Genomic DNA, 24923 nt, shown 5'->3' on the forward strand with positions numbered 1-24923 from the left:
TGTTATGTCAGCAAGGAGATTACGACATACATAATTAACAGTTTTTCCATATTTCCAAACACAAACAGAAGTTTATCGTGTATTTAGGTATCATTTTGTGAGACACGTGAGATTTTAGTCGTATATTTAAGACTGTCACGTCTCAGGAGTGCTTAATAAAGATGTGTTTTACAGGTATTTATACAAAATGGCAAATTTCACACATTTTCGGAATTTTAACATGAGACGTTGCTTTTTATGGAAACACATCTCACTCAATATTTTATTAAATATTAAAATATATATAAATTACATGGAATACTTATCTTTATATAAAGCACTTGTCATATCTCACACTGTGAAAAATAGTTTGTTTTAATAACTGATAATTTTCCTCAATGTTCTCATATTGGTTGTTGTTTTCCTTGTACTCAGAATTATTTTATATTAAAAACTATATAAAATACATGGAATAATTATCTTTATATATAGCTTGTTTGTTTTTTTTGTTTTGTTAAAAAATTGTTTAACACCAAAGTGATTTTTTTCCTTGATCTTCTCACATTTGTTGTTGTTTGTGCTCAAACTTAGCACTATTTTATGTTAATATATACATATAAATTACATGTAATACTTTATTTTTAATTCTTTTATTTATTTTATATACTTTATTAATCCTCCTGAGGGGAAATTCCATTTTTTCACCACTTGTCTTTATATACAGCACTTGTTCAATCTCGCCCTGTAAAAAAACAATGTTTATTTTCTTTAACACAAAATTGATTTTACCCTTGATTTTCTCAGATTAGTTTTTTTCTCAAACTCAGTATTATTTTATATTTAACTTTTTTATATTAGAAAATATATATATATATATATATGTATATGTACATTCCATGGAATACCTATCTTTATATATAGCACTTTATAAATCTCATCCTGTAAAAAATATAAACATTTTTCTTTGTTGTATGACTGATTGTTTTTCTCCTTAATGTTCTCACATTTGTTTGTTTTTTCTCATACTCAGTACTATGTTCAATTAAAAAAATGTATGTAATAAATTACATTACATACATCTTTATATTTAGCATTTTGTTAAATCTCGCCCTGTAAAAAAAGTTGTTTTTTTGTTGTATAATTAAATTTTTTTTAACACCAACCAGAATTTTTTCCTTGATTTTCTCACTTTTTCCCTCCTCAAACTCATTACTACTTTATATTAAAATAAATCCAAATTACGTGGAACACTTACCTCTATACACAGCACTTATTGAATCTTGCCCTGTCGAAAACAAAAATCTATTAATTTTCTTTTTTTTAAAGATAATTTTTTGGCCATTTTGCCTTTGTTGGACAGGACAGGTAAGCGTGGGGGGGGGGGGGGAATGACATGCAGCAGGGGGCCACAGGCTGGATTCAAACCCGGGCCGCTGCAGCAACAGCCTTGTACATGGGGCGCCTGCTCTAACCCGGGCCGCTGCAGCAACAGCCTTGTACATGGGGCGCCTGCTCTACCACTAAGCCACCGACATCCCTATCAATTTTCTTTTAACACCAAACTTATTTTTTCCTTTGATTTCCTCACATTTGTTTTTCCTAAAACTCATTTTCTATTAATACATATATAAATTACATGAAATACTTCTCTTTATATAGAGTACTTATTAAATCTCATCCCCTCAAAACTCTTTTTTTTTTTTGGAAAATCTTTTATTTTTTTAACAGCAAACTTTAATTTTTTTTTTTTTTGTTGTTTTTCGTCCAACTTAGTGCTATTTTATATTAATATATATATAAATTACATGGAATACTTATCTTTACATATAAATCTCACCCTGTCTGATATTTTTTAACAGTAAACTTGATTATTTTCCTAACTTTCTCACATGTTTCTGTTTTCCCTCAGGCTCAGTACTTTAAAATACATCTTAATGTCTTAAATACGCTGATGAAGGGATTTTCACTGATCACATAAGACGTGGATTTCACAGAGACTTTTGGCGGTTGATAACAGCACCATCTGCTGTGGACTGTTTGTCACTCCCACACAAGATCTGGAGGTTGGAGGGACGGATTCATACCAACAATCTGCTGTTTCGACACACACTGCACAAACCTCTCCATTAGTCATGTGTGCATTTTTTAGGAAAAAAAAAACAAAAAGAGACACGATGAGCAAAATTACAATTCTTTTAATTGCAGTGAGGAATGAAGAACAATACACTGCACAGTGTTGTGCAAGTTAAAGCTTCATTTTGAGCAGCATTTGTTTCGTACAAGGCAGTGTTGGGGAGAGGTGAACTACACGTCATCAAACCAGCAGTTTAATTACAGTTTGCAGGAGCTTGCTGGTAGTTCAACTACAGTCATATTTGCACTGTGATTCAAGTAGTTAAATTACTTTTCTTTTCTTTTGTTGCCATTTTTTAAGTTAGTTACTAAAACTACAAACTATTTTGGGCCACAGAAAGAAGGGAATGATTTTTTACTTTTATTTTATCATTACCTCTCTCCTGTAATTGAACCCTGTTGGACCATAGTTAGCCAAAAGTATTGTTTCTACCATTTTTTCCCTGTTAAAGGGACTTTTTGGGGAGTTTTTCCTTATCCGCTGTGAGGGTCCAAAGGACAGAGGGATGTCGTATGCTGTAAAGCGCTGTGAGGCAAATTGTGATTTGTGATATTGGGCTTTATAAATAAAATTGATTGATTGAAGCTGATCACTGCTTTTTATTAACAAATGTTGTTGGGCGCTGTACCAGAAGCTACCTGACTAACTGAGAAATCCTATTTGGTACAACACCACATCCTGGACTCTTTTGTGGCTTTGAAGAAATATTCATGTTTTTTGAAACATCAGTTTTCAGTCATTGCTAACATGCAGGCTGCAGTAACATTAATAACTTGAAAAAGAAACTGTTACTTACAGCTTTCAGGGGATTTGCCAAGCTGGTGGTAGATCAATTGATGCGCCATTTTCCTTTAACATATCTGGCACTTGACTTTTTGGGGGTCATCTTTGTAAAGTTTAAAACTATTTTGGCTTTGTCGACATCTTGCTAGCGAATCTGTAAGTCTGTCACTGGTGGTCAAACTGTCGGAGTCACCAAACTAGGCCTCTCACTAAGTTTAAATGTCCTCGTCTAAGAATAACTAATAGTTTATTTTGATGCATAAGCCGTTAGGTTGGATTACTACTTCTTAATTTATGGGCTGTTTGGGATTTTCAGCATTATGGTGTAAAAAAAACCCAGAGCATTTGAATACTGATTAAGGCACTGATTAGCATGGCAAGGATCCAACCTTCAGTCCTATTTTTTTCTAAGCAGCTTTAGTAAACCAAACTCCACTTCTCCCTGCGGTAGCTTTGCTGTAGTTTTTCCAGTGTGAAGTAATTGGCAGCTTTCAAAGCTTTGCTTCCCCAACACTGATAAGAGGTATATGTTGCATAGTAGAGGCATAAAATAAAATCATGTACACAGCGGTTCAGGTGATACATAAAAATGTTAATTCATTAGTAATTTAATTAGCAGTGCAGCACCTCTGTTATAACAGCACAGACCAGTGGTTCTCAAACTGTTGGGGGGGTCACAGAGCCTGTGCAGGTGGGGCTGATGATCAGGGGGAAATATGGAGTGAAACAAAGTTGGATGAATACGATTTATGTGGGGAAATAAACATGCTGATGCTATTATGCCGACTTTTATTTCACTATAATTCAACATGGATCCTTCTTATAAGCTGCTTCCCCAGTTATTGTTCATGATTAATTAACAATTCAGCTTGTGAAGGNCGGGGGGGGGGGGGGGGGGGGGGGGGGGGGGGCATGACAGAAAAAGTTTGAGAACCACTGGTGTGGACGTAAGCACAGAAGATGCTTATAAAGACAGAAATGCACTATTTGATAAAAAGCACCAGTTGAGCACCTTGTCTTGTCTTATGGCTGAATGATGAACAGTCATAAACAGACTTCAATCAGCTGCAGATAAAAAGTGAATGAAGCAGAAGCTGGAACAACAACTGTTTCTCCACACACGGATGAAGCTGTACGAAGTGTTAAAGGTGATTAAAATTTGCTACTAAGGAATTACGTCAACAATTATGACCTCAAAGGCTAAAATTCAGTCAGGTTCTTCTTGTGTCGACTCAGTCGGCCTTCCTCTTGATGGTGAGCAGCTGAGTGAAGCTCTGCAGAGCCCAGTACAGCAGAGAGAGGGAGACAAAGGCCTGGACAACACAGACAGAGAGGAGAGGTCACAATCAGGGGCCGTAGTCACAAAGCCTCCGGGTACAAACAGTTTCTCCTGGTGATGAAACTCCAGGAAATTTTTTTGAATTACGACATTTTCCAAATATTTTCCCCTAAAATTAAGACAAGATCCTGGTAAAGATACAAACATCTTAGCCCTTCAGAGAGCGCCTGAGGTTAACAAAGTGTTAGGACTAAAGAGTGAGAGGCTCATGAGTTTCTTATGTAGAAGAGCAAATGGTGGAAAGACAAAAAAAAAAAAATCTCCAATCACTGAATGACAGTGAGTTAATGAAACGCTACAGATCAGATGGTGCAAGGATAACGTCTGTGGTCGATCTCATCGGAGACGTGCTCACATCTCCCACCCACTCCAATAACGCTGTAACACCAGATATGAATGTGATCACAACTCTCAGCATCGGAAATAAACCTAAGCACATAAATACGACTACAGGCTGCTGCACAAGGTCTGTGATTTCAAATATTTTACAGGCTTTAAAGTGTGGCTCACATTTTATTCAACAGGGATGTTCACTACATAAAACAGCTCTCATAATTACACCACGTCTTAATAGAGACTAAATTCTACGATCAGGCCGACTGACTTCACCGTTCATTATGACTAAGAGGGCACCGGGGTCGACCACACCTCCTCATTCAGCTGAATGTTTCTGTCTCTTCCTCGTTCAGAACTCGTCTGAGAATTTTCCTGACTCACTCCTAAACCAGGACTCTTGTTAGAATTTTTTAGTCTGAGTTAGGAGCTCTCTGAAAGTGTTCTCAAAATGTTTGTGAATAATCAAAATAAAGGCTGCGACACCTTTACAGAGACTCAGAACGTGAAGATTTGCTCATTCAGCCGAGGTGACGAGTGAAGTGTTATCTAAGCATTAGAAATAAGCAGCTGCTCTGCTCTCTGAGCGAGGACCAAAATCTGTTTGTAGGTCTGTGAAAGTGTTAACGAGCTAACAGCTCCAGTTTGAGGGTGGTCTTGTTACACAATGTTGTGTCTGTATTAATAAAGATATTTTATTAAAACTCAGATGTCTGACTGCAACTAAAAATTATTTAGACTATCAATTTATGTGCCAAATATTTTTATTATTTTAATTGATTCAGGGCTCAAACAGTCATGAAATCCCTGGAAAAATTATGAACTTAGACAAACTGTTTTCCAGGCCTGGAAAAGTTTTGAATTTACATTGTTTTGTTTTGTTGTGTAAAATGTTAATAAAAATCCCAAAACAAGTATGTAATGTTATGATATAATGTTACAGAAAATACATTCCCTGTATTACTAATTTAAGAGTTAGTGCTGCACTGTGTGACCGTTGATACGTCACTCGTAACTAATAGCGGAGATGTCTAACAAGCGAGGAGCTAGCATCGTGCTCATCCACAGATGCCTGAAGTGCATGTTTAATAATGTGTGGCTGTATCACTATAAAGATCCGCCCATTTTAAAATACTTTAATAAATTCATGGAAAAATATCATGGAAAAGTTAAGGGAAAATTTTGAAAATTGTCCAACTAAGGGACTGATTGTTATTTATGAGGAGGGAGGGGAAGAGGACTCGGGAGGGACTTAAGTGTTTTATTTTGGCTTAGGGAAGGTGCACACAAATTTAAATGGTTGTACTTTGTAATCATTTTACTTAAGATTGTTTGGAAGGCATGCTTTCTTTAAAAATCACCAAAATGACAATATTTATCACAGCCAGAAACTGTGAAAAGAGAAATTATTGTTGGATTATCAAATTTCCAACGGTCCTTGAACACCTCATGTGCAATGAAACACTTCTGTGAAAAAAAATAACAAAAATAAGAAAATAAATCAAAACATTCAAAATCAAAATCACTTTCTTTTATGTCTCTTTTAAAATGTGGCCAAAAATAAACCATTCGCACAAACTAACCAGTGAAGAACTGAGGCTTTTATTAACTCCAAGATTTCAACTTTCAAGTTTCAAACATCAAAGTGTACGTTTTAAAAATCTAATAACTAATTTGTGGTGGAGGGAGGGTCGTGCATTTTCTGCTCCTCACTCAGAGAGGCTCAAGGAAAAACCCTCCTCTTCTGATAAATAAAGAACAGTACCTAATAGTCTGAAGATTTTTAATTTATCTTCACTGAAAATCAACACATATTAATATCTGAGAAGTTTGAACCAGTGAAAATTTGGCATTTTTGCTAAAGAAAAACAATCATCAAAATTTCTGATGATGTCTCTGACTGATCAACTAATTGTTTCGGCTCTATATCTGTGTTATCTCACTTTCCTCAGATATTAGTGCCTTCTTATAGCTACAGAACAGGAGCCTTTAAAACCTAAACTCTTTCCCTGCATATTTTTTTGACCATTTAATCATTAATTACAGGGCTGGGTAATATATCAATATTATATCCATATTGTGATACAAGACTAGTTATCATCTTTGGATATTGTAATAAAGTGACTGTTTTAAAGGTTGCATTACAATAAAATGATGTAATTACCTAAACATTATAGACTGTAGTAGCTGTGCTATTATTTGCCTTCACCCACTGAGTCATTAAATCCACATTACTGATTAGAATCTATCAGAAATATCACTGTGAATATTCTGTGTAAGCACCAATAATCAACCCAACAATATGGCTGCAATGTTGATATCGAGGTATTTGGTAAAAAAAAAATTGTGATACTGGATTCTCTCCATATGCCCAGCCCTGATTAATTACATTTTTTTTTTTTTTTCAAAAATAATTATTTAATTAAAGGCCTACTTCTATAAAATGAGGCTCACCCCGACTTTAGGTGCTTCCCACCATTTCTTAAAATTAAATGTTTTCTTCAGACTGATAAGAAATTATTGGATTGGATATTCACTCAATTTAAAAACCTCTATATTGTCCTTGTTTATATTGTATGACATGTTGATATGAATGTTTTAGTACATAACATTGATCTGACTCATCCCCCTCGAGATGTATGAATGCACTTATTCTAACTTCTTCTGGATAACAGCGTTCACTAAACTGCATGATGCTACGCTGAGTAAAAGCAAGCTGGATAATTATGACCCAAGAAGAACCCATAAAAAGTGTGGCAGGTATCATTTACGACCAGCGAACACAAACAGTGAAAGTAAATCTCTAATTGAAAGAAAACAGCGAGAGCCTCAGGACGATGGAGAAAGTGGGCCCAGAGGTTAAGGACCAGGTCTTCTCCCCTGATGCTCTCACGACGGGGTCAAAAAGGTCGCTGTCATGGGGGACCTCGCTATTCCAAGAGGGCTGGAGGGGGGTGGGGGGGCTCAGCCAGAAACCGCCCTCGCCTCCACCCCTCGCTGCGTTCTGGCCCATAAACTGCATCCTACATTGCAGCTCAAGCCAAAACCAGACCGCTGTCCATCACAGGCAGAACAGCCTGATGGGAAAAAAAGCAGCGTTTCCTCCAGGACACGGCAGCTGTTTTCCTCTGAGAGAGACTAGGAGAGAGAATAACACAGACCGCTCTCTGCTTTTCTACCTTGCAATACCTGAACACCACCTCCCCGCTGAGAGAGAATAAAAGGAACTTATCGAGGGTGTTTTCTGCTGGCGCTGATCCGCTAAACATTTCCACTTCACTGCGTCCAGACGCTGAAGAATACATTCAAATAACATTTATATTTCTGTAGCTCTAAACTCCAAATCAACCACAAACAGGATCAATCTCAACATTAGGTTATACGATAATATCTTTAGTTATAAAGCTCTTCTCAAAACAGACTTACAGAGTGCTTTACAAAGAGCTGATAAAAACACTTCCATCTATAAAAACTGAGGAAATAAAAGACTAAATGAACTTAAAAGTCAAGTAAAATCAGGAAAGGCTCTCAGATAAAAGTATATTTTAAGAAGGGACTTAAAAGAGATCACTGACTCGACTAGCAGCGCTGGTTATCCCCTGCGTGCTCCGCCGTCCGTCAACACCCACTGGCTGCGTTCGCTGTGCGGAGCGGTACTTGTTACTAACGACGAATTTTATAAATTAAACTACTACAATACTTCAGATTAGCTTCACCTCGATCAACTGCAACATTAAAATCCTTTTTACACATAGCTAATAATGCAACAATAAATATTTTTCTGCTTTGATGACTTTTACTTTGATACTATAAGAATATTTAGCAGTTATCAATACTTTTATTAAGCAAGAACTTTTAAACGGAATATTTTTACATTACGTTATTGTTGCTTCTACTTGAATTAAAAGTACAGGATCTGAATATCCCACTGTAACAACACAGACACGGATGGCTGTAAAAGTTAATTAGATAATGAAGGCATCTTTTTTTAAACAAAACTACACCGAAAATAGACTTAAAAGACACAATATAATTAAGAGCATAATTTCCAATATTTATTATAAATGGGAATTTTACCATTGTATCGTTCACAGAAAGTTTCAGGAAGAAATCCGCTGTGAGAAATGTTCTTTAGGCCGATAACAGCAGCAGCTTCTTTAGTCATATTCAGTGTTTCTATGGTAACATGAGCCTTTCCAGCAGGTTTCCTAAGGGTTGTGGGTAGTGTAGTTTCTCACAAAGAAATTAAGAATAAAAGTAAAGAAAAATAAACATCACACTGACATACCTACTGGAACTCACTGGATGAAGCAGTTTCACAGCCGGCTGCTCCTCATAAGCCGCCTTTATACAGTTTCAACATGACGGCTAAAAGTCTAAATTCACTGAAGGAAAAACAGATGGAAGATTACAAATACGTGAAGTTGCATTGTGTCCATCGTGGAGACGGATTGGGATCGAGACGCTTGGCAGAACCTCGCAAATCAAATTTCGCTCAAACAGAGCGAAACATGACAGACGTTTCTATCAAAGCCGCATGTTGAGGCAAAGGAAGGGCACCTATTTTTCTCTGCTCCCATCTCTCTTCATTCAGCCACACTACGCTACATTTTAATGGACTCTGTAGGAAATCCATGTGGGACAGATTACATCGTGGAAGGAAGCGGGCTTGATCGTCTACAAATAAGCACTACGGCCTGACAGCAGCGGCTCCCAAAGTAGAGATCTCAGCAAATCGACTCACACTCACTTTGTTTTGGGCAGAAGGTACTTTGTTAAGGGGAGTAATACAGAAAGCCACAGACATGTGGTTTTTGATTTTCTCTGCCTCTTTGTTGAACTTCATGTACTCAGGGGAGACGGCTCTTTCTCAGTCTCTCACTGTCCAACACTTCTTCTAACCAACTCCAACATGGTAGCATGTGAGATTAATGTGTAGCTCAAAGTTCACCAGGGTCATTAGAACTGATGTTAACAATATTCACCAGACAAGAACATCAATATTGGACAATTCTGCAAGAGCCTGGAATATGTGTAATGTCAGTGTTTTCAAGTTCCTCCCCTGGTACTGATTAAACCCCTAAAACTTCTCTCTGTTCATCAGAATCACATATTTATACTTTTTTTTCCAATGAAAAGATGTAGCTCTACACTTTAGCCATATTTAGCATGTGCAGATCTATTAATATGAATATAGCATCTGCCTCTGTCTCCACCCACCTCTCAACCACTCACCTGCGGCTCGACCGCACCTGATCTACTTTGCCTCTACTCATTGCTCTCCATGGCGTTAGAAATGCAAACATAATTATCAAAGTCAACTTTTGGCCTGTTGAGGCAACATAACTATGGAGTGAGGGAAAGATTACTCCCGGTTTGTAGCAGTGCAGAAAACCGCTCTGAAAAGCGGCAAATTAATTACACCAACAAGACGAACAGCTGTCTGCGCAACTGACAAGACGAGACAAACCCAAGTCTCAATTTTTTTATCAGTTGAGGAACTGTGAAGGAAGAGGCTAGTGGCCATCAAGAAGGCTCACGGGAGTGTCGACCACAAAAGACGCTGGTTCCCTAAATCAAACCACACTCACGGTGTGCCAGTGTCGGACTGTGAGTCTGCTCATAACAGGTGAGAATAATAAAGAAATCTCATACTAATAAATCATATAATACAGGGCAATAGGGCTGCAACTAAGTCCCTTCTCTAAAGTCCACTTCAGACCAAAGATTCGCCTCAAGACGAAACTGTTTTGGAACGTCGCAGAGAAAAGTTGCAGCGGTGAACTGACCCGTCTGAGCTCGACTCAAGCCGGCTGATGGAGTCACCTGCAACTCAGCTGGTGAAATTGCTGGCGGCTGGTTTGAGAACGTAAAGCCGGGAGGTTTTTACAACGCTGCAGAACAGCGCTTTGTGAGTAGTTACCTGTTTCAACTTGTCTCATCGAGAATCTTTGGTCTGAACTGGGCTTAAGCCTCCGTCTCATTTGTACACAGAATCAAATGACAGCAGCATCATTCCACTCCAGTGTGCAACTTTAAACTGCACTCTGGCAGTGATAGACTGGACGCTGAACACAACAGCACTGGCCTCTTGCGTGACATATAAATATGTGTCCGCAGTTAATGATCATTAACTGTCTCTGTGATATGATGGCTGATCTCATCCTCTGCTCGGAGGGAAAGGAGCTCCAGAATCTCATTGTTTTCCCAGTCTGCAGACATTTTCAGCTGCTGTTCTTCTTCCCTGAGTTAGCTGCTACCAGCTACTTTTTAAATCTCCCGCAGTGAGTCCAATCCATAACACGTTGTAGAAGTCACACCTGTCCTGCCTGCTGTCCTGTTTATACAGACACTGTTCTGGCACTGTTACTACTGCCCATGGCGGCTTTAAGGTGAGACAACTCTGCCCCTCCATTTCATGATCGTACCTAATATACAGAACAGCAAGGTGGAATATAGGTGCACTATTCCCACCTTGAACAGGCAGTGTAAAAAGTGGCTCTAGAGACAGACAAACAGTCACACTCACATTCACACCTGCGGCAATTTAGAGTCATGTCTTTGGGCTGTGGGAAGAACCTGGACATTCAAACTCCACACAGAAGGGCCCCAGCTGGTTGGCAAGTTCGAACCCGAAACCCTTTTGCTATGCGGTGACAGTGGTAACCACTGCACCACCGTGCTGCCCTCTAATCCTGCTGCCTTATGCTGGAGAAAAATATGGATCATCCCCAAAATTTTTTTAAGCCATTCTGCTCAGCTCTGGACCTAAGAAGAGCAAAACTGGGTTTCTTGTTTTTGAAATGAACTTTCAAATTAGACATTCAATAGGCATTACAAGCCTACAAGCTAAATACCTGTGACTGTATTAAAGTTGTAAATGATTATGAATATCTAGGAACAGTAACTGATGACAGACTGTCATGGGATTTGAACATAGGTGCCATTTACAGGAGAGGACGATTAAACTTTAAGCGTCAACAGTTTGGAGTGGACAGACATATAGTAGGTTCTTTTTTTATTGCTCATTTGTAGAGTATTCTTAATTTCGTAGTACTTTTCACCGTCTATTGTTACTGAGAACAAACCTCATAAGATTGGCAAAATGTCTCACAGGTCTTACAGGTCAGCAACAAGTGTTTCGCTGCTTTGTGTGTCTCAAGTGGTGTCACACGCATGCTGAATATGAGTTGTTACCATCAGGACAGAGGTACAGGGTACCACCTTTGCGGACTAGCCATGCCCAGAGACCCTTCATACCTTCCAGTATAGCTCTGTTAAACAAATCAGGGTGATGTGAGGTGTGTGTCACTTGCAGTTTGTTGTGCTTGTTGGTGATGCTGTTGCGGAGCACTTTGTTGTTAAATGTCTGTTCCTAATTGTAATGTTTGTATTTGTTTGACAGTTGCCACAGACACAAAGAGAGTTTACGAAATAATAAATAAACTAACTAAATGTAATACTGTAATATTCAGATGTCCTAAATCCCAAGTTAAACATGGGTGACTTGCCTGAACTAAAAATAGTAGTTATGTTGGCTAAACAGCTGCGTCATCTAAAAAAAATGTCCCTTTTCTGTTTTTAAACGCAGTTTTAATGTCCCAAAATGGTGTCAACATCGCTCTAAATCTTCTGCAGCCTGACATGAGTGAAACTCTGGCAAAACCCCTCAGCACTTAAAACATGGTCCAATATAAAAATATCAAATGACGGCCATCTGCAGCTCCAACATAAAAATATCTGTCCTGACCTTCAGAACAACACTCGACACTGGCCTGAGTCATTTTGTGTGCTGCTGATGGATATAAAGCATCACGCACATACATTAAACACCCCAGAGTGCATTGTGGTGCCCCTGGCGACTTCCATCTTCCAGCCTTCAGCGGGTTAACATGGCAGAGCCTCGCTGTTCTGAAACGCAGCTGTACTCGTGATTGAAATGAAAACAAGGCAGAATGGCTGCTGTCAGACGTGTGATATATGACCTGTAATGGGATGTTTCCAGAGCTCCCTCTCCATATGGCTGCCTACAGTCCACCAGACCTGGACTGAACTGTGTCGGAAAATAACTTTTTGTTTTAACCTGGCTGCAGAGCCGCAGTGGGCGGAGTTTGCTGCATCAGGACTAAATTGGTGAAAATAAACCAGAGAAAATATGTGTTAATGCTGTTTGATCCAAAGTTACAGCACAGAGCTTAAAACACAGAAGTGGCTCTGCTCATTTGTCTCTACACCAGCACTCTGAGTCTTAATACACACACTGAAGTACTAAGCAGCACACAGTCTGAAGTTTCGCTGTTTGTATATTCTTTAATTTCTTTAAGAGAATCTGGCAGATCAGCAGCTTTCTGTTCTATTTTTCCTCCAACTTTAAGTTCACAGAAACAAATTCTGAGCTCCTCGTGACATGACAACCCTTTACTCTTACAAATAAAGGACAACAACTAAGATGTTTCACGTACAGCAGGGATGAATTACTGAAAGGTCCTACAGTGCACAGGCCCAGGGCCCAAAGGCAAAAACCTTGATGCAGCCGCTGCATGTCCTCCCCCATCTCTCTTCCCCTTTCACACTTAAACATTCCCCTCAAAATAAAGGCAAAAAGCCCCCAAAAAAGTTGCACATGAACACACCGCAAAGGCTACTGACGGCCAACTATCACCTACGTACTGCGCCTGCTTGGTGAGAAGTAACTCTCTATACCAGCAGACGGCAGTAGTCTGTATTCGTCATGACGCTGATTAGCCAGTAAGCACATTAACAACACAATGCCATATTGAGAGAACAAAGCATTTTTACCGTGCACCAGTGAACATTAACAAAACCATCACCAAACATTTCTGCTAAAGAGCTCAGTGACTAACGAAAAATAATCTTACCTTATTTAACTTTTCTTTTTTTGATCTACCTCCCTCTTGACTTTAGCTCTTTGTTTACTTTCCTCACTTACGTTTCTCTTGTCCTGCTCAGAGCTGAACTGACAATCAGAAGGATTTCATCCACCTCTGGGATCCCCCATCTCCAACGTGATTCACCATGCTGAATCCGCTGGAAAAAAGCCGCTAAGGGCCACCAAGGGCCAATAGTGCGGGACACATCGTGAAGACTAGGGCGACAGGCCATCTGTTGGCTTGCTATGTCATTTAACATTTGTAATTAGTTGACTCCACTCCTCCTGACTGAAGATGGAGGTTTTTGATTGACGTGTCGCTGTTCCTCAGTGTCTTTTTTTTTTTTTACTTCTCCCCTTTATGCCCTACTATTTTCAAGTGACCTTTGGTTTTTCCCGTTTTGATTATGTGGAACAGCGGTAAACAGCTCAAATCATATGCATTTGCACAGTGTTAGTAGTCTTTCCCTCCAGTTGCCTGCGCTTCATCTGGACAGACGACCGATCTATGACATCATATGTAAAGAAGCTAGTCCTGCTGGAACATATGTGGTTGTGTTTAAAAGCTTTTATTGATGATTTTCTGTGTTCAGTCATTCCCCGGATCAAGGAGGTTAAAAAGATGAGAAGTCATGGCACCATATTGCCTCATATCACTGGGGTACAACACATGCGCAGTAAAATCTGGTCTGCACTTTATAATATATTTTTAATAATAACAATTTTATTTGTAAAGCACTTATATAAACAAAGCTACAAAGTGCTTCACAAAGTGCACAAATATAAGAAAAGGAAAAAAAACACAAAAGTTACAAATCAAAAAGTACAAATCAGGCATTAAAAGGGAAAACTGTCCTATAAAAATATGTTTTAAGCAATGATTTAAAAGCAGGTATGTGTTAGCCATCCTAATCTCCTTAGGCTGAGAAATTCCAGAGTATCGGGGCCTTGATGACAAAAGCCCGGTCACCACCAACCTCAATCTAGGGACGACTGGCGGAGGTAGGCTTGAGAATCTGAGGTCACGACTTGGAGCACAGGTAGTCAGAAGCTCAGCTAATTGGAGACTAAACCATGTTGAGCTTTAAAAGTTATGAAAAGAATCTTAAAATCAATTCTGAATTTACCTGGCAACTAATGGATTTCTAGCTTTGCAAAAGGCTCAACAGCCGGCTCACTATCAGATAGAACATGGGTGTGATTGATTTGTTTCACTGTGGCGTCTGCAGTCCACAATCTATTTAGAAAGAAACGGGTGAAAAATCACAATCCTGCATTTACTGAAAAGTTCCTTAATAAAAGACTAAAAACAGTTGCTCTTCTATATAAAAACTGTATATCGGCCGCCATGCATTCCAGCATATCCAAAAAGTTCTGTCAAGCTGAGGGCACCCAAAGGGGCTAAAAACAGCACACCAAAAAGAGCACCTGAGCCCATCCCTTTATTTCTAGCGCCGTCTGCTGTTACCCTCCAACATCACAGCTCCAGTTACACTGCGCATGTGTCATATCCTGTAGCTCCCATGGGGTCAAAGAGCATCTTTTAAATAGACTTGGCCAATATGCAGAAGACTCTGACCAATCAGAGCAGACTGGGCTTTTTCGGGAGGGGGGCTTAAAGAGACACGCCCCGAAAACTGAGACAGACAGAGGGTGAATACAGGTGTTCCTGCACAGAGGAATATAAAGTATGTTTTTTTGTCCATTAAAGCATGTAAACATTTTCCAGTAAAATCCCAAAATACAAGTATAAATGTGAAAATGAGCACAATATGTCCTCTTTAATCCTTTCACAGATGCACAGGTGCACCAGCACGCACATGATGAAGAAACACAGACACTTTTGGACATACACAGTCATACACAAGTACACCTGCACATGTGCGAAGGAACATACGTACACACACACACACACACACACACACAGAAGACTTCCTGTCTGTTCATTATGAGCAGATATTCAGTCTCTGTGCTCGGGTTGTTTGAGCAGACTCAGGAAGGATACGCTGAGCAGGTTAATGTCTCACCAGAGAGTCCGTGTAGTGCCTGTGCCATGAGAAATATCGCCATCACACTCCCACGCACACACTCCCACGTACACACACACAGCCAGAGTGCAGCCAGACAAAACACATGTGAAAAGGCAGTTGCTGCACGGTGAAACTGTAGCAAAACACAAAGTGGTCTGATGATACGCCAGTTTAGAACGATACAGTTGTTTAGCGGTTTTTCCTTTGCACATCTGGTGTTTCTTCTCTTTCACCGTGTGTCTGCTGGAAGGTCACATGTAAGGTCAACAGAGACTCATCCAGACCATTATGCCTCATTGAAAACACAGGACAAATCCCAGAGAGGAACCTGTTCCATATCTGTTCAGTTCACTTCAGACCCCGGCAGCTTGGCACCACTTCAGCCTCAATAAGAGAAGTCTTCACCTCATCATTAACCACAGTTTCCTGGGTGGTCACACTGGTGGACCTGATGGTAAAGACCACACTAGCTGGCAGAAACATGGAGTAGCGGGCACTCGTCCAGGAAGGAGGGATGAAAGACAAACACAAAATAGGGTGGAGTGGACAGGATGATTCATTTGCTTTGGTAAAATGAACCCCAAGTTTGTATTTACACGGCGCAGAGAGAAGACGGATGTGTGAATAAGTTCAATGGGACCTTGACTCCTTCATCCACTCAGTTATATTTATAAAAAAGTATGACAGCCTCTGTTTTGCATCCCTTCTGCAGAGTTGGGAACCAGCTGTTCTGGGTAGGCAAGACCAAAAAAAGCAGTAATCAATGAATAATGTAACACATGTGGTCGGCTGTAATCAGCTCGACCACGAGAAAAATGTGCCATCTTTGCCAGCTTGTTCTGAGGTGCTGCACAACAGCAAACATGCTAAGTGCAGATCAACTGCCCAATTTATTTGACTGAAGCAATAAAAAGCGAAACCTAAAATAGGATCAGATCTGCTCATTGCAGAATAAAAATTTGCTTTAAAAGATAATAATTCAACCTGTAAGGCTGGTTGAAAAGCGTAGGGCTGTGAGGGCAGCAAAGGATGCTGTGCAGAGAGAAACTGAGCAGCCTCTGCTTCAAAAAGAAAATGATGTCCGGTCTGAAAGTTCAGGTCAGGACCTCTGAGGGGACGGCATGGAGAGGGACGATAAGGTCTCAAGCAGTCAGGTAGAATATAAGGTTCACAGGAAATGACCAACAACAGCAAAGTAGAGAGGACACGAGGCAGCTGTCCATATTAATTCACTATGAACAAAATGATTTTTGTTCCCAGGTGCAGTTCAAGGCCTCTGAGAGGGAGAGCAGACATGTCATGTATAAGGGAGGTTACTATGACACCTTTCACACTGCCTGTTCAAGGCAGGAATATCGCACCATTATACCGTGTCACATTCTGTATATAAAGTACGATCCCAGAATGGGGGGACAGTTGTCTCACATTTAAGGGGCCGCAGACATGGCGCGGAAAACACACGGTTGGGTACTGGGTGCTACTCTTGTGCCTTTTTTGAGCCAGCTTTCAAGAGCACGGTGGCAGGTTGCATCTGAGGTTACTAAGCAACCTGAAATCCTGAGTGCAGAGCTGGTCTTCTTCCAGGACCTGTTTTATAAATGTGTGGGCCTATCGTCCATCAGACAGATGTAAAGCTCTGGCAGCCCTGCACCTAAATGATCAATGTTTCCACTTTTTTTGTCCATTTACCACAGACTGATATTTACTGAAGAAGGGAAAGGTATCTATCGTCTGTGATTGGTTGTTTCTTGTCACGTGACATTCAGGGTGTGCTGCTGGGCTCCAAAAGTTGAACTCTGTATTGAAAGCAATGAATCTGAGGGCACAAAAAAACGCAGCATGTGTACGGCCCCTAAGGCGGCATCGGAGGTAGTAACAGCGCCGAAAAGATGCCTGTATAAATGTGACAGGTGGTAGGACGGGATCACAGGTGGCACGGGTAAGATGTTTTGAAGATGTGTTATTTAAAAAGTTGCAAGTAGCAGTTAGCGGCTACCTGAAAGAAGAAGAACAGCGGCCATAAATGAAAATGAGTATGATGAGATCTGCCGCCATATAACTGGGACAGTAAATGATTGTTATTGCCATGTTAATGCCATTGTTATTGTTATATTGTTATAGGTTATATGTCACACTAAAGGGCCAGCGCTACTATGTTACATGTCACATCCCTTTCATGATGGTGGGTTGCTGTCTATAATCACATACAGGAGCTGCATGATGCCACGGCTGTTTGGTAGAACTGGCAGCCTACAGAGTGGTCTTTGTGTAAAAAGGGCTTATGACAGATCACTGAACTTTCTGATGCCTGTTCACCTGAAGCACAAGTCTTTATAGAATCAGACGTCTAGATGATGAGCAGTCAGGTGGAGCACCTTTGGGCTCAGCATGGTCACCACCCACACACCATCTCCTCTGACCCTTTGTGCTCCTGTAACAGTTATTATGCTCAGTCTTGTCTGCGCAGGAGTTGTCATTTCTCTCCCACACTGTAGTGGGAGCTGTGGATTCATCTACAGCAGGACATTTCACTCTTGAGGAGGAAATGAGGAAAAGCTGCACAGTTTCTTTGTCAGAACTTCTGCAGGAGCTTCATGTCACCCCTGTTTAGCATGTGTGTTACTTTCTACTTGAAACCTTGTTCTTCTCATTAAAAATATGTTTGCCATCTGATTGCAGGAGAGGAAGTGATTGGGGCACCGTTGGACCAAGAAGGCAAGCATGACTGTTTAAATTTCGAGCCAGCCAACATTACATAATTGCAGATTTTTGTGGGTGCTTCTGCAAGCATGCAGAGCCTGCCGTGAGAACCATGCAGTGGGCCTTAAAATGTGGTTTGAGGAAATGTTTTCAAAGGCAGAGAAGTTGAAACAAAAGGCTACGGGAGCTCAACATCAAAGTTCAAAAAAGAAAACTAGAATTAACGCCTCATGCTTGAAAGCATCTGCCAGCCACTCAAGCTGCAGTTAGTGTCACCAATTTAGAATCAGACCAAACATCTCTCCTTCTGTTCCTGAGTCATGACGTTGCGTAATGGCCAGAAAAGTGTTTTTGCAGAACATTATGGTGTCATAGTGAAGCTGACCTTTGACCTTTTGGATATAAAATGTCACCAGCTGTCACCAATCTTATCCCATTTGTTTATGGTTTGTCAATATTAGCATATGAATTCTTGAGTTATGGCTGAAAACATGTTTTGTGAGATCACAGTGAGCTTTGAACATCAAAACTTAATCAGTTTATTACTGACCAATGATTGGACATTTGGCTAAATTTAAAGAAATTCCCTCCAGGTTCATGAGAATGGGATGGACAGACTGATGAATGGACAACCTAAAAACATAATGCCTCCAGCTACAGCTTATTCATTTCTGTGCCCTGGAGCGGCTGAAGGTCTCTGAGGGTGCTTTCACACCTGCCCTGTTTGACTAAAATGAACANGTGTATTCTTCTTCAACGTTTGCTTTACTTCCTGGATTTTTCCCGCATGGAAATTCTGACCAATCAAGAGCAGCTTTCTCACACAAGGCATTTGATTTGGTCCGCTTGTAAATGCTGCCGTGAGAACACGAACCAACTCTAGGCAATTATACAACTTTGGAACAAAATTAGTCCCTGATTCGGACCAAAGGAGACGACTCTAGGTCTGAAAGCACCCTGAGAGGCCCGGAATGCACCAATCCATACACTGGATCAGTATCAGATCATGGCTATATTAAACGCATAGACTGTCTATTTTCAATCAGCTTTGTATTGTAACAATGTGTAGTTTGCCAGCGGCCACATCTCCCTGCTCATTTGCCAGCGAAACACATCATCCAACGGATATTCCCCGACTTTGGGGCTGTTGCTCAAACTACAGCTTGTACTTCCTCATTTTCATATGCCGAGCTCTCTCTGTCAAACTCAGACTAAACTCACATCACATCAAACAAACTCAGGCAGTGCTGATCAAAATATAAACCAAGATTCTGTTACTGCTTTGCCTGTTTCTCGCCTAAGACATTTTCAGAAACAATTGTGGATTACTGTTTAACTGTGATACAAGATTGTTTGTTCCAAGCAAGCTGGACAGGAGAGTTGCATTACGTCGCCCACCAGCAGGTCGTTTATTGGGTCAGTGCGGCACAGTGCATCCTGGTAGTTGTAGATTTTCTACCTTTTAAGCAAAAGCAAATGCCACAGTCCTTTCCTCTGTCTTCTCTGGTCATGTAGCATCAATTTCAAAAGTGTTTGCGTCTCTCTACTGCATAAACATCCTAGCTTTATTAAAAGACCGTCTTTCCAGAAGTAAAATACTTCTTTAGGAGTTGGATGATGTGACCGATCCAGTTTAAATTGGTAGCCGCTGGCATAACCTTCGGGAGTAATTGGGGTTCAGTGTCTTATTCAAGGACATCGTGGCATGTGGAGAGAAGGTGAATGAACACCAGGCTTTGGACTCAGACAGCAATACTCTTTATCAGCCCTGAGATTAGGTAATTATCAAGAGAAAGAAATACTATGTGACCATGGACCTCCTCATTAAACCTTCTGAATCGCTTCTTTGTCCGTGTAGAAAATATTCATTGGTGGAGGCCTGTTTGTGATAGTGACCATTCCCAATTTTGCAACCGTAGATCTGAAGTCAGTCCAAACCCCCCACTGCTCACAGATCCTGGCAGTTGGAGACATTTTCCAGCTCACTTCAGGCGAGATACTGCAGCTCAAACTATTGTGAAAAAGGACCATGAGGAATTTCATTTTACTACAATATCAGACGTGTGATTGTTAGCCAGTAAGCCAATGAGCGTGGCGGAGAGAGAGAGATTCATAAACTGAGTGGAGAGTGATGAAAGCTTGCACTGCAATAAAGATTGCTAAATTAATACTTCATTCAGACCTACTCTGATAGATTCTACAGTAAAAGTCCTTGACTTGTTTATATTTGAACTTTATGAAAGTCTTTTATCATTTGTTATGTTTTGGATTTTGTAAATTGGGCTTTCAGTTCTGTGCAATCAGCTTCATGCACATTTAAGAAGAGTGAGGAATAATCCTGTAAGTAAAAGCAGCTATCGTCAGGTTCAATCAGGTTCACATGTTGGCTCCGAGGCCGCATCATAAACTGGATGACTGTTGTGTTTCACCCATGAATTAAAGCACAAATAGGAAGACAAATTCAAAAGAAAGTCAACGTTGGCCACAGAAACTGGGCCCACAAAAGCCAAACTAAACACTGCTGGAGAACCCCCTGAGGGCCAATTGCTGTTAGATTTCCATAGCTTTACCTGGCAAGTGGTTTGACAACATAAACCAAGCGGTTACTCTTTGACGGGCACGATCCCCTGCACATTGAGTGATAATATTTCACACTGTGTACGGTCGACCACCCCGCTGTTTACTCCATCGGAACAGTCCTACCCAGCATTTCTCTTTCAAATCCCTCCATTTTCTCCCTGGGAGGAGATTTCCTTTCCTTTCCACTCCTGCGAGCTCTCAGATGATGTCATGCTCACAGAGTTTCCATTGCTCCAAACAATCCTGTTAACCTCAGCACTGCTTCTTGCTACCACACATTCCTGCTTTGAAACAAAAAAAAAAAAGACCAGCTGACCTCTCGCACCTGAGATCTGGTGGGTGGAAACAACGCTCTCAGATAACGCCGACCTCTCACCGCTTGCTGTCTTATCTGCCCGCTCATGGCTGCGATAGCGGGAAAGAGAGGGTGGGAGTTGCAATTTTGTGCCGACAAGTCAGGTGATGTGTTGAAAATAAAGTCACTTTGTGCCTTTGTGTTTGACATGAACTTCATAATATTGTTCTGACCTCTTCTTTTGGCCATGGAGCATTTATCTTTCCCTATATAAAGTCTGACAGAAAAGGGCTCTTTTCAGATTGGAAAACACTATCAGCACAGAGATGAAATGATGGAAAAATCTAATGAGGTGTGAAAACAATTGAGATGTTTTTTAATATTTTGGATTGGACTGGATTACGTGGATTTAGATTTGCTTCTCAAGTGTCAAACTTGCATGAGCCAATGCAGCACTTCTTGAACTCATTTATTACAAGGACACATCCCAGTCATATTGGGAAATTAAACACAAAGCTTTTTATTGTTCTATCTGGGTAATTTTTTCATAACTACAAAAAGGAAAACTGACAGACAGAATATGAAAAAAACAGAGGAGTTTTTTACAAAGGAACAAAAGTTTTCTGTCTGCTGGATTTTAACTCACAAAGTTAAATCTAAAATGGTTCCTTCCACAGCCGGCATGAAGCCCTGAGACGCTCTCTCCCTCTTTCAACCAAAGACAGGTGTATTTTTATGAGCTCTCCTCTTAAATTACTGTGACTTCACCAGCAGTTAGTGGCCGTTTTGAGAGAAGAGCTGCTTAATTACTCCAGGATCTACAGCGTCTAAGTTCTGCTCCACAGCATGTTTCCCTGTGCCTTCAGGCTAACCAGAGGCCCACACAGTAATACAACCATGTGTTACATCATTACAGTGCAAACTGCAGCAGCGCCCCCCCCGATACTCCACACACAGAAATACATGAGGAGGTGGACACACACATAGACAGCAGCTGGACAGTATAATTTAATCAGGCACAACAGCCCTGCAATAAAAACTGTTTCTGAAGTCAAACTGTTGTTGACACGTTGTCAGAAAGGTGCTGATTTCAGTAATCGCTCAGACTTCCTGTTATTTTGTAAATTCCACAAACAAAGAGGTTATAATCCAGGTGGGCTTAGAGGTAACATAACTCATCTTCTAACAGCTGAAATGAAGATCCTCTTACAACGGCATCTTGACTAAAGCTGAAACAAAACAAGTGCTGCATTGCTTTCAAAAAAATTTATTCTTTGTTGGCTGTAAAATTTTCTCCCGCACAGTTGCGAGGGGGGAATAACATGCGGACGATGTAATTTTCAGACATTTCTGCCTGTGGAAATATGTGTTTGACCAATGAAATCCTTTCCTTTCCAACTGATGTCATACCTACAGGTCGTAGCTGGCTGGCTGCTGAAATGGGGTAACGTCTTACCACTAGGTTTCTCAACACCAAACATCGTACAGCCAGTACCGTGATGACTACCTCAACAGTCAAATAAAGGTCAATTTATGGCTTGGGATTGCCCAGCAGGTGGGGTACAATGAAGATGGTGATGTGGCTAGTATGCTCTTGCTAACGTTATATGCTGGTCACGAAAGGGATGAGCCATAACAGCTAACCTTAGCATCAAATTTGGGGTTCAATTAGTTCCACATTATTTTTTTTCCTTTCTGAAAATGGAGCATGGTATTGCAGATATTTTGCATAGGACCTGGTGTGCCTAGTTTTTATATGGAAAATCAATTTTTCATATTCCTGCACTGCATTTTCACATCCCACTGTTGAGAAACACCTTTTAATTTGCAGCTATTTTAATAATCAATTAAAAATTCAAGTCATTTTTCAAGCAGAAATGCAGAACACTTGAAAATTACAGCTTCTCAAATGAAACAATTTGCTGCTTTTCTCTGCTTTATATCATTGGAAACTATCTTTGGGTTTTGGACTGTTGGATGGACAAAAAAGACATTTAAAGATCTCTGGGAAATTGCAATGGACATTTCTCTTTTTATTTTGTGACACATAACAGACTTAGCGATTGGCAGAATACTCAACAATGAAAATAATTATCAGTGGCAGCCTAAATCTTGTCTGCTCTGGAGCACCATCACACTAAAAAAGCCAGCTATGTCTAATAGGAGCCTATTAACGTAGTCTGCAGACTACAGGGCTAAAAAACAAGACACAACAAGCTTCTGGGTCTTATTTAATGAGCTAACTTCACTGAAGCTTCAACTGCTTTTGGGTACAAATTATGACTGTTGCCAAATACAGTAGATTTTTACATGAAATGGCTGCTGGCTTCACAAAGAGGCTAATACCCAATAGCACTACATGCTGCCAAACAATGTCATGCCGATTAGCAGAATTTATTTGCTACAGTCTTTGGTCTCAGTAGACAGAGCAGCCGCACTGTGTGTGAAATTAAATTAATGTGAAGGTCTGAAAAGTTGCTAATTGCAGTGATAAACCTGCCAAGCTGGCAACTGAGCAAGTATCACAACAAGGATGAATAACCAAGTCTACGTTTGTAGACAACTTACTGTAAATTATCACATTACTAAACTACTCTACAGTCATCCATCCATTATCTCTAACTGCTAATCCTTTAGGGTCACAGAGGCTGGAGCCTATCCCAGCTGACACTGGGTGAGAGGCAGGGTACACCCTGGAGAGACTGTCACAGGACTTACAAATAAGACCTTTTTACACAGAGACCACGCTATAAGGCCGCTACGAAGTCCTATCTTCATGCCAGCTTTGCTTTTTTACACAGAACCAAATGATGGTAGCACAATTCTGCTCCAATGTGTGATTTTACATAGCACGCCATTATCATGTAATCAAAAGAGGCGTGACAAGCAGGACATGTAACAAAACAGCGATGGCCTCTAGTGTGACATACAATTATGCATCGGCAGTGTTTTACAAACAGTAACAATGGCATAACATGTCATTAACAATCATTTACCATCTCTGTTACATAGCATCTGAGCTCATTCTTTGCTCGGAGGGTAAGGAACTCCAAGACCAACTTGTTTTCCCAATTTGCGATTATTTTCAGATGCTGTTCTTCTTCTTTGAGTTAGCTGCTAACTACTACTTTTTAAATCTTCTGCAAAACGGCTAACACATAACATGTAGTCACACATGCCTCCCGTGATTCCGTCCTGCTGGCTGTCCCGTTTATACAGACATCATTCTGGCGCCGTTGCTACCTCCGCTCCCGGCTCAGAGGCATAACAACTCTGTCCCCCCATTCCACGACTGTACCCTCCATACAGAATAGCGAGGCGGCATAACAGCACGATATTCCCGCCTTGAACAGGCAGTGTAAAAGGGGCTATAGAGAAAACCATTAGCGCTCACATTCACACCTACGGACAGTTTAGAGTCACCAATTGCCTGCATGTCTTTGGACTGTGGGAGGAAGCCAGAGTATCCAGAGAAAACCCACGCTGACACAAGGAGAACACGCAAACTCCATACATAAAGGTCTCAAGCCTGGATTTGAACACGCAACCTTGTTGCTGTGAGGTAACAGCACAGCATCACTGAAGGTCTACAGCCATGTACATTAAAACTCTTAATATCAGTAACAGTCAGCTACAGCAAAGTGTGACAGTATAACACCCTCGATACAACAGGAACTGGAACTAAGGAGAATTTAAGTTGTCACACCTCTTCAAAAATATAAGTAATAACAAACTACTATCTACTGGGGTGATGAAAACCAGCCTGCAGCAGTACAAAATTAATATGTAAAATGATTCATTTAAAAGTTTACTTAGACTGCACCAGATTTTTCATAAGCAAACAACATAATTTGTACAGG

At 40.5% G+C, this 24923-nt stretch overlaps 1 protein-coding gene across 1 annotated transcript in view; it reads right to left on the minus strand.

Annotated features, from left to right (window-relative positions):
- Window positions 1–2157: 2157 nt before the first annotated feature.
- The window catches only part of agmo (alkylglycerol monooxygenase), a 76300-nt gene continuing 53534 nt past the window's right edge, over window positions 2158–24923 (minus strand). Inside the window, exon 13 of the mRNA XM_050046921.1 lies at window positions 2158–4209. Coding sequence (XP_049902878.1) covers window positions 4129–4209 — 81 coding nt within the window. The 3' untranslated portion in view covers window positions 2158–4128. The remainder of the gene's footprint in view (window positions 4210–24923) is intronic.

This window comes from Epinephelus moara, chromosome 6 (genome assembly GCF_006386435.1).
Source record: "Epinephelus moara isolate mb chromosome 6, YSFRI_EMoa_1.0, whole genome shotgun sequence".
Classification (NCBI taxonomy): Eukaryota; Metazoa; Chordata; class Actinopteri; order Perciformes; family Serranidae; genus Epinephelus; species Epinephelus moara.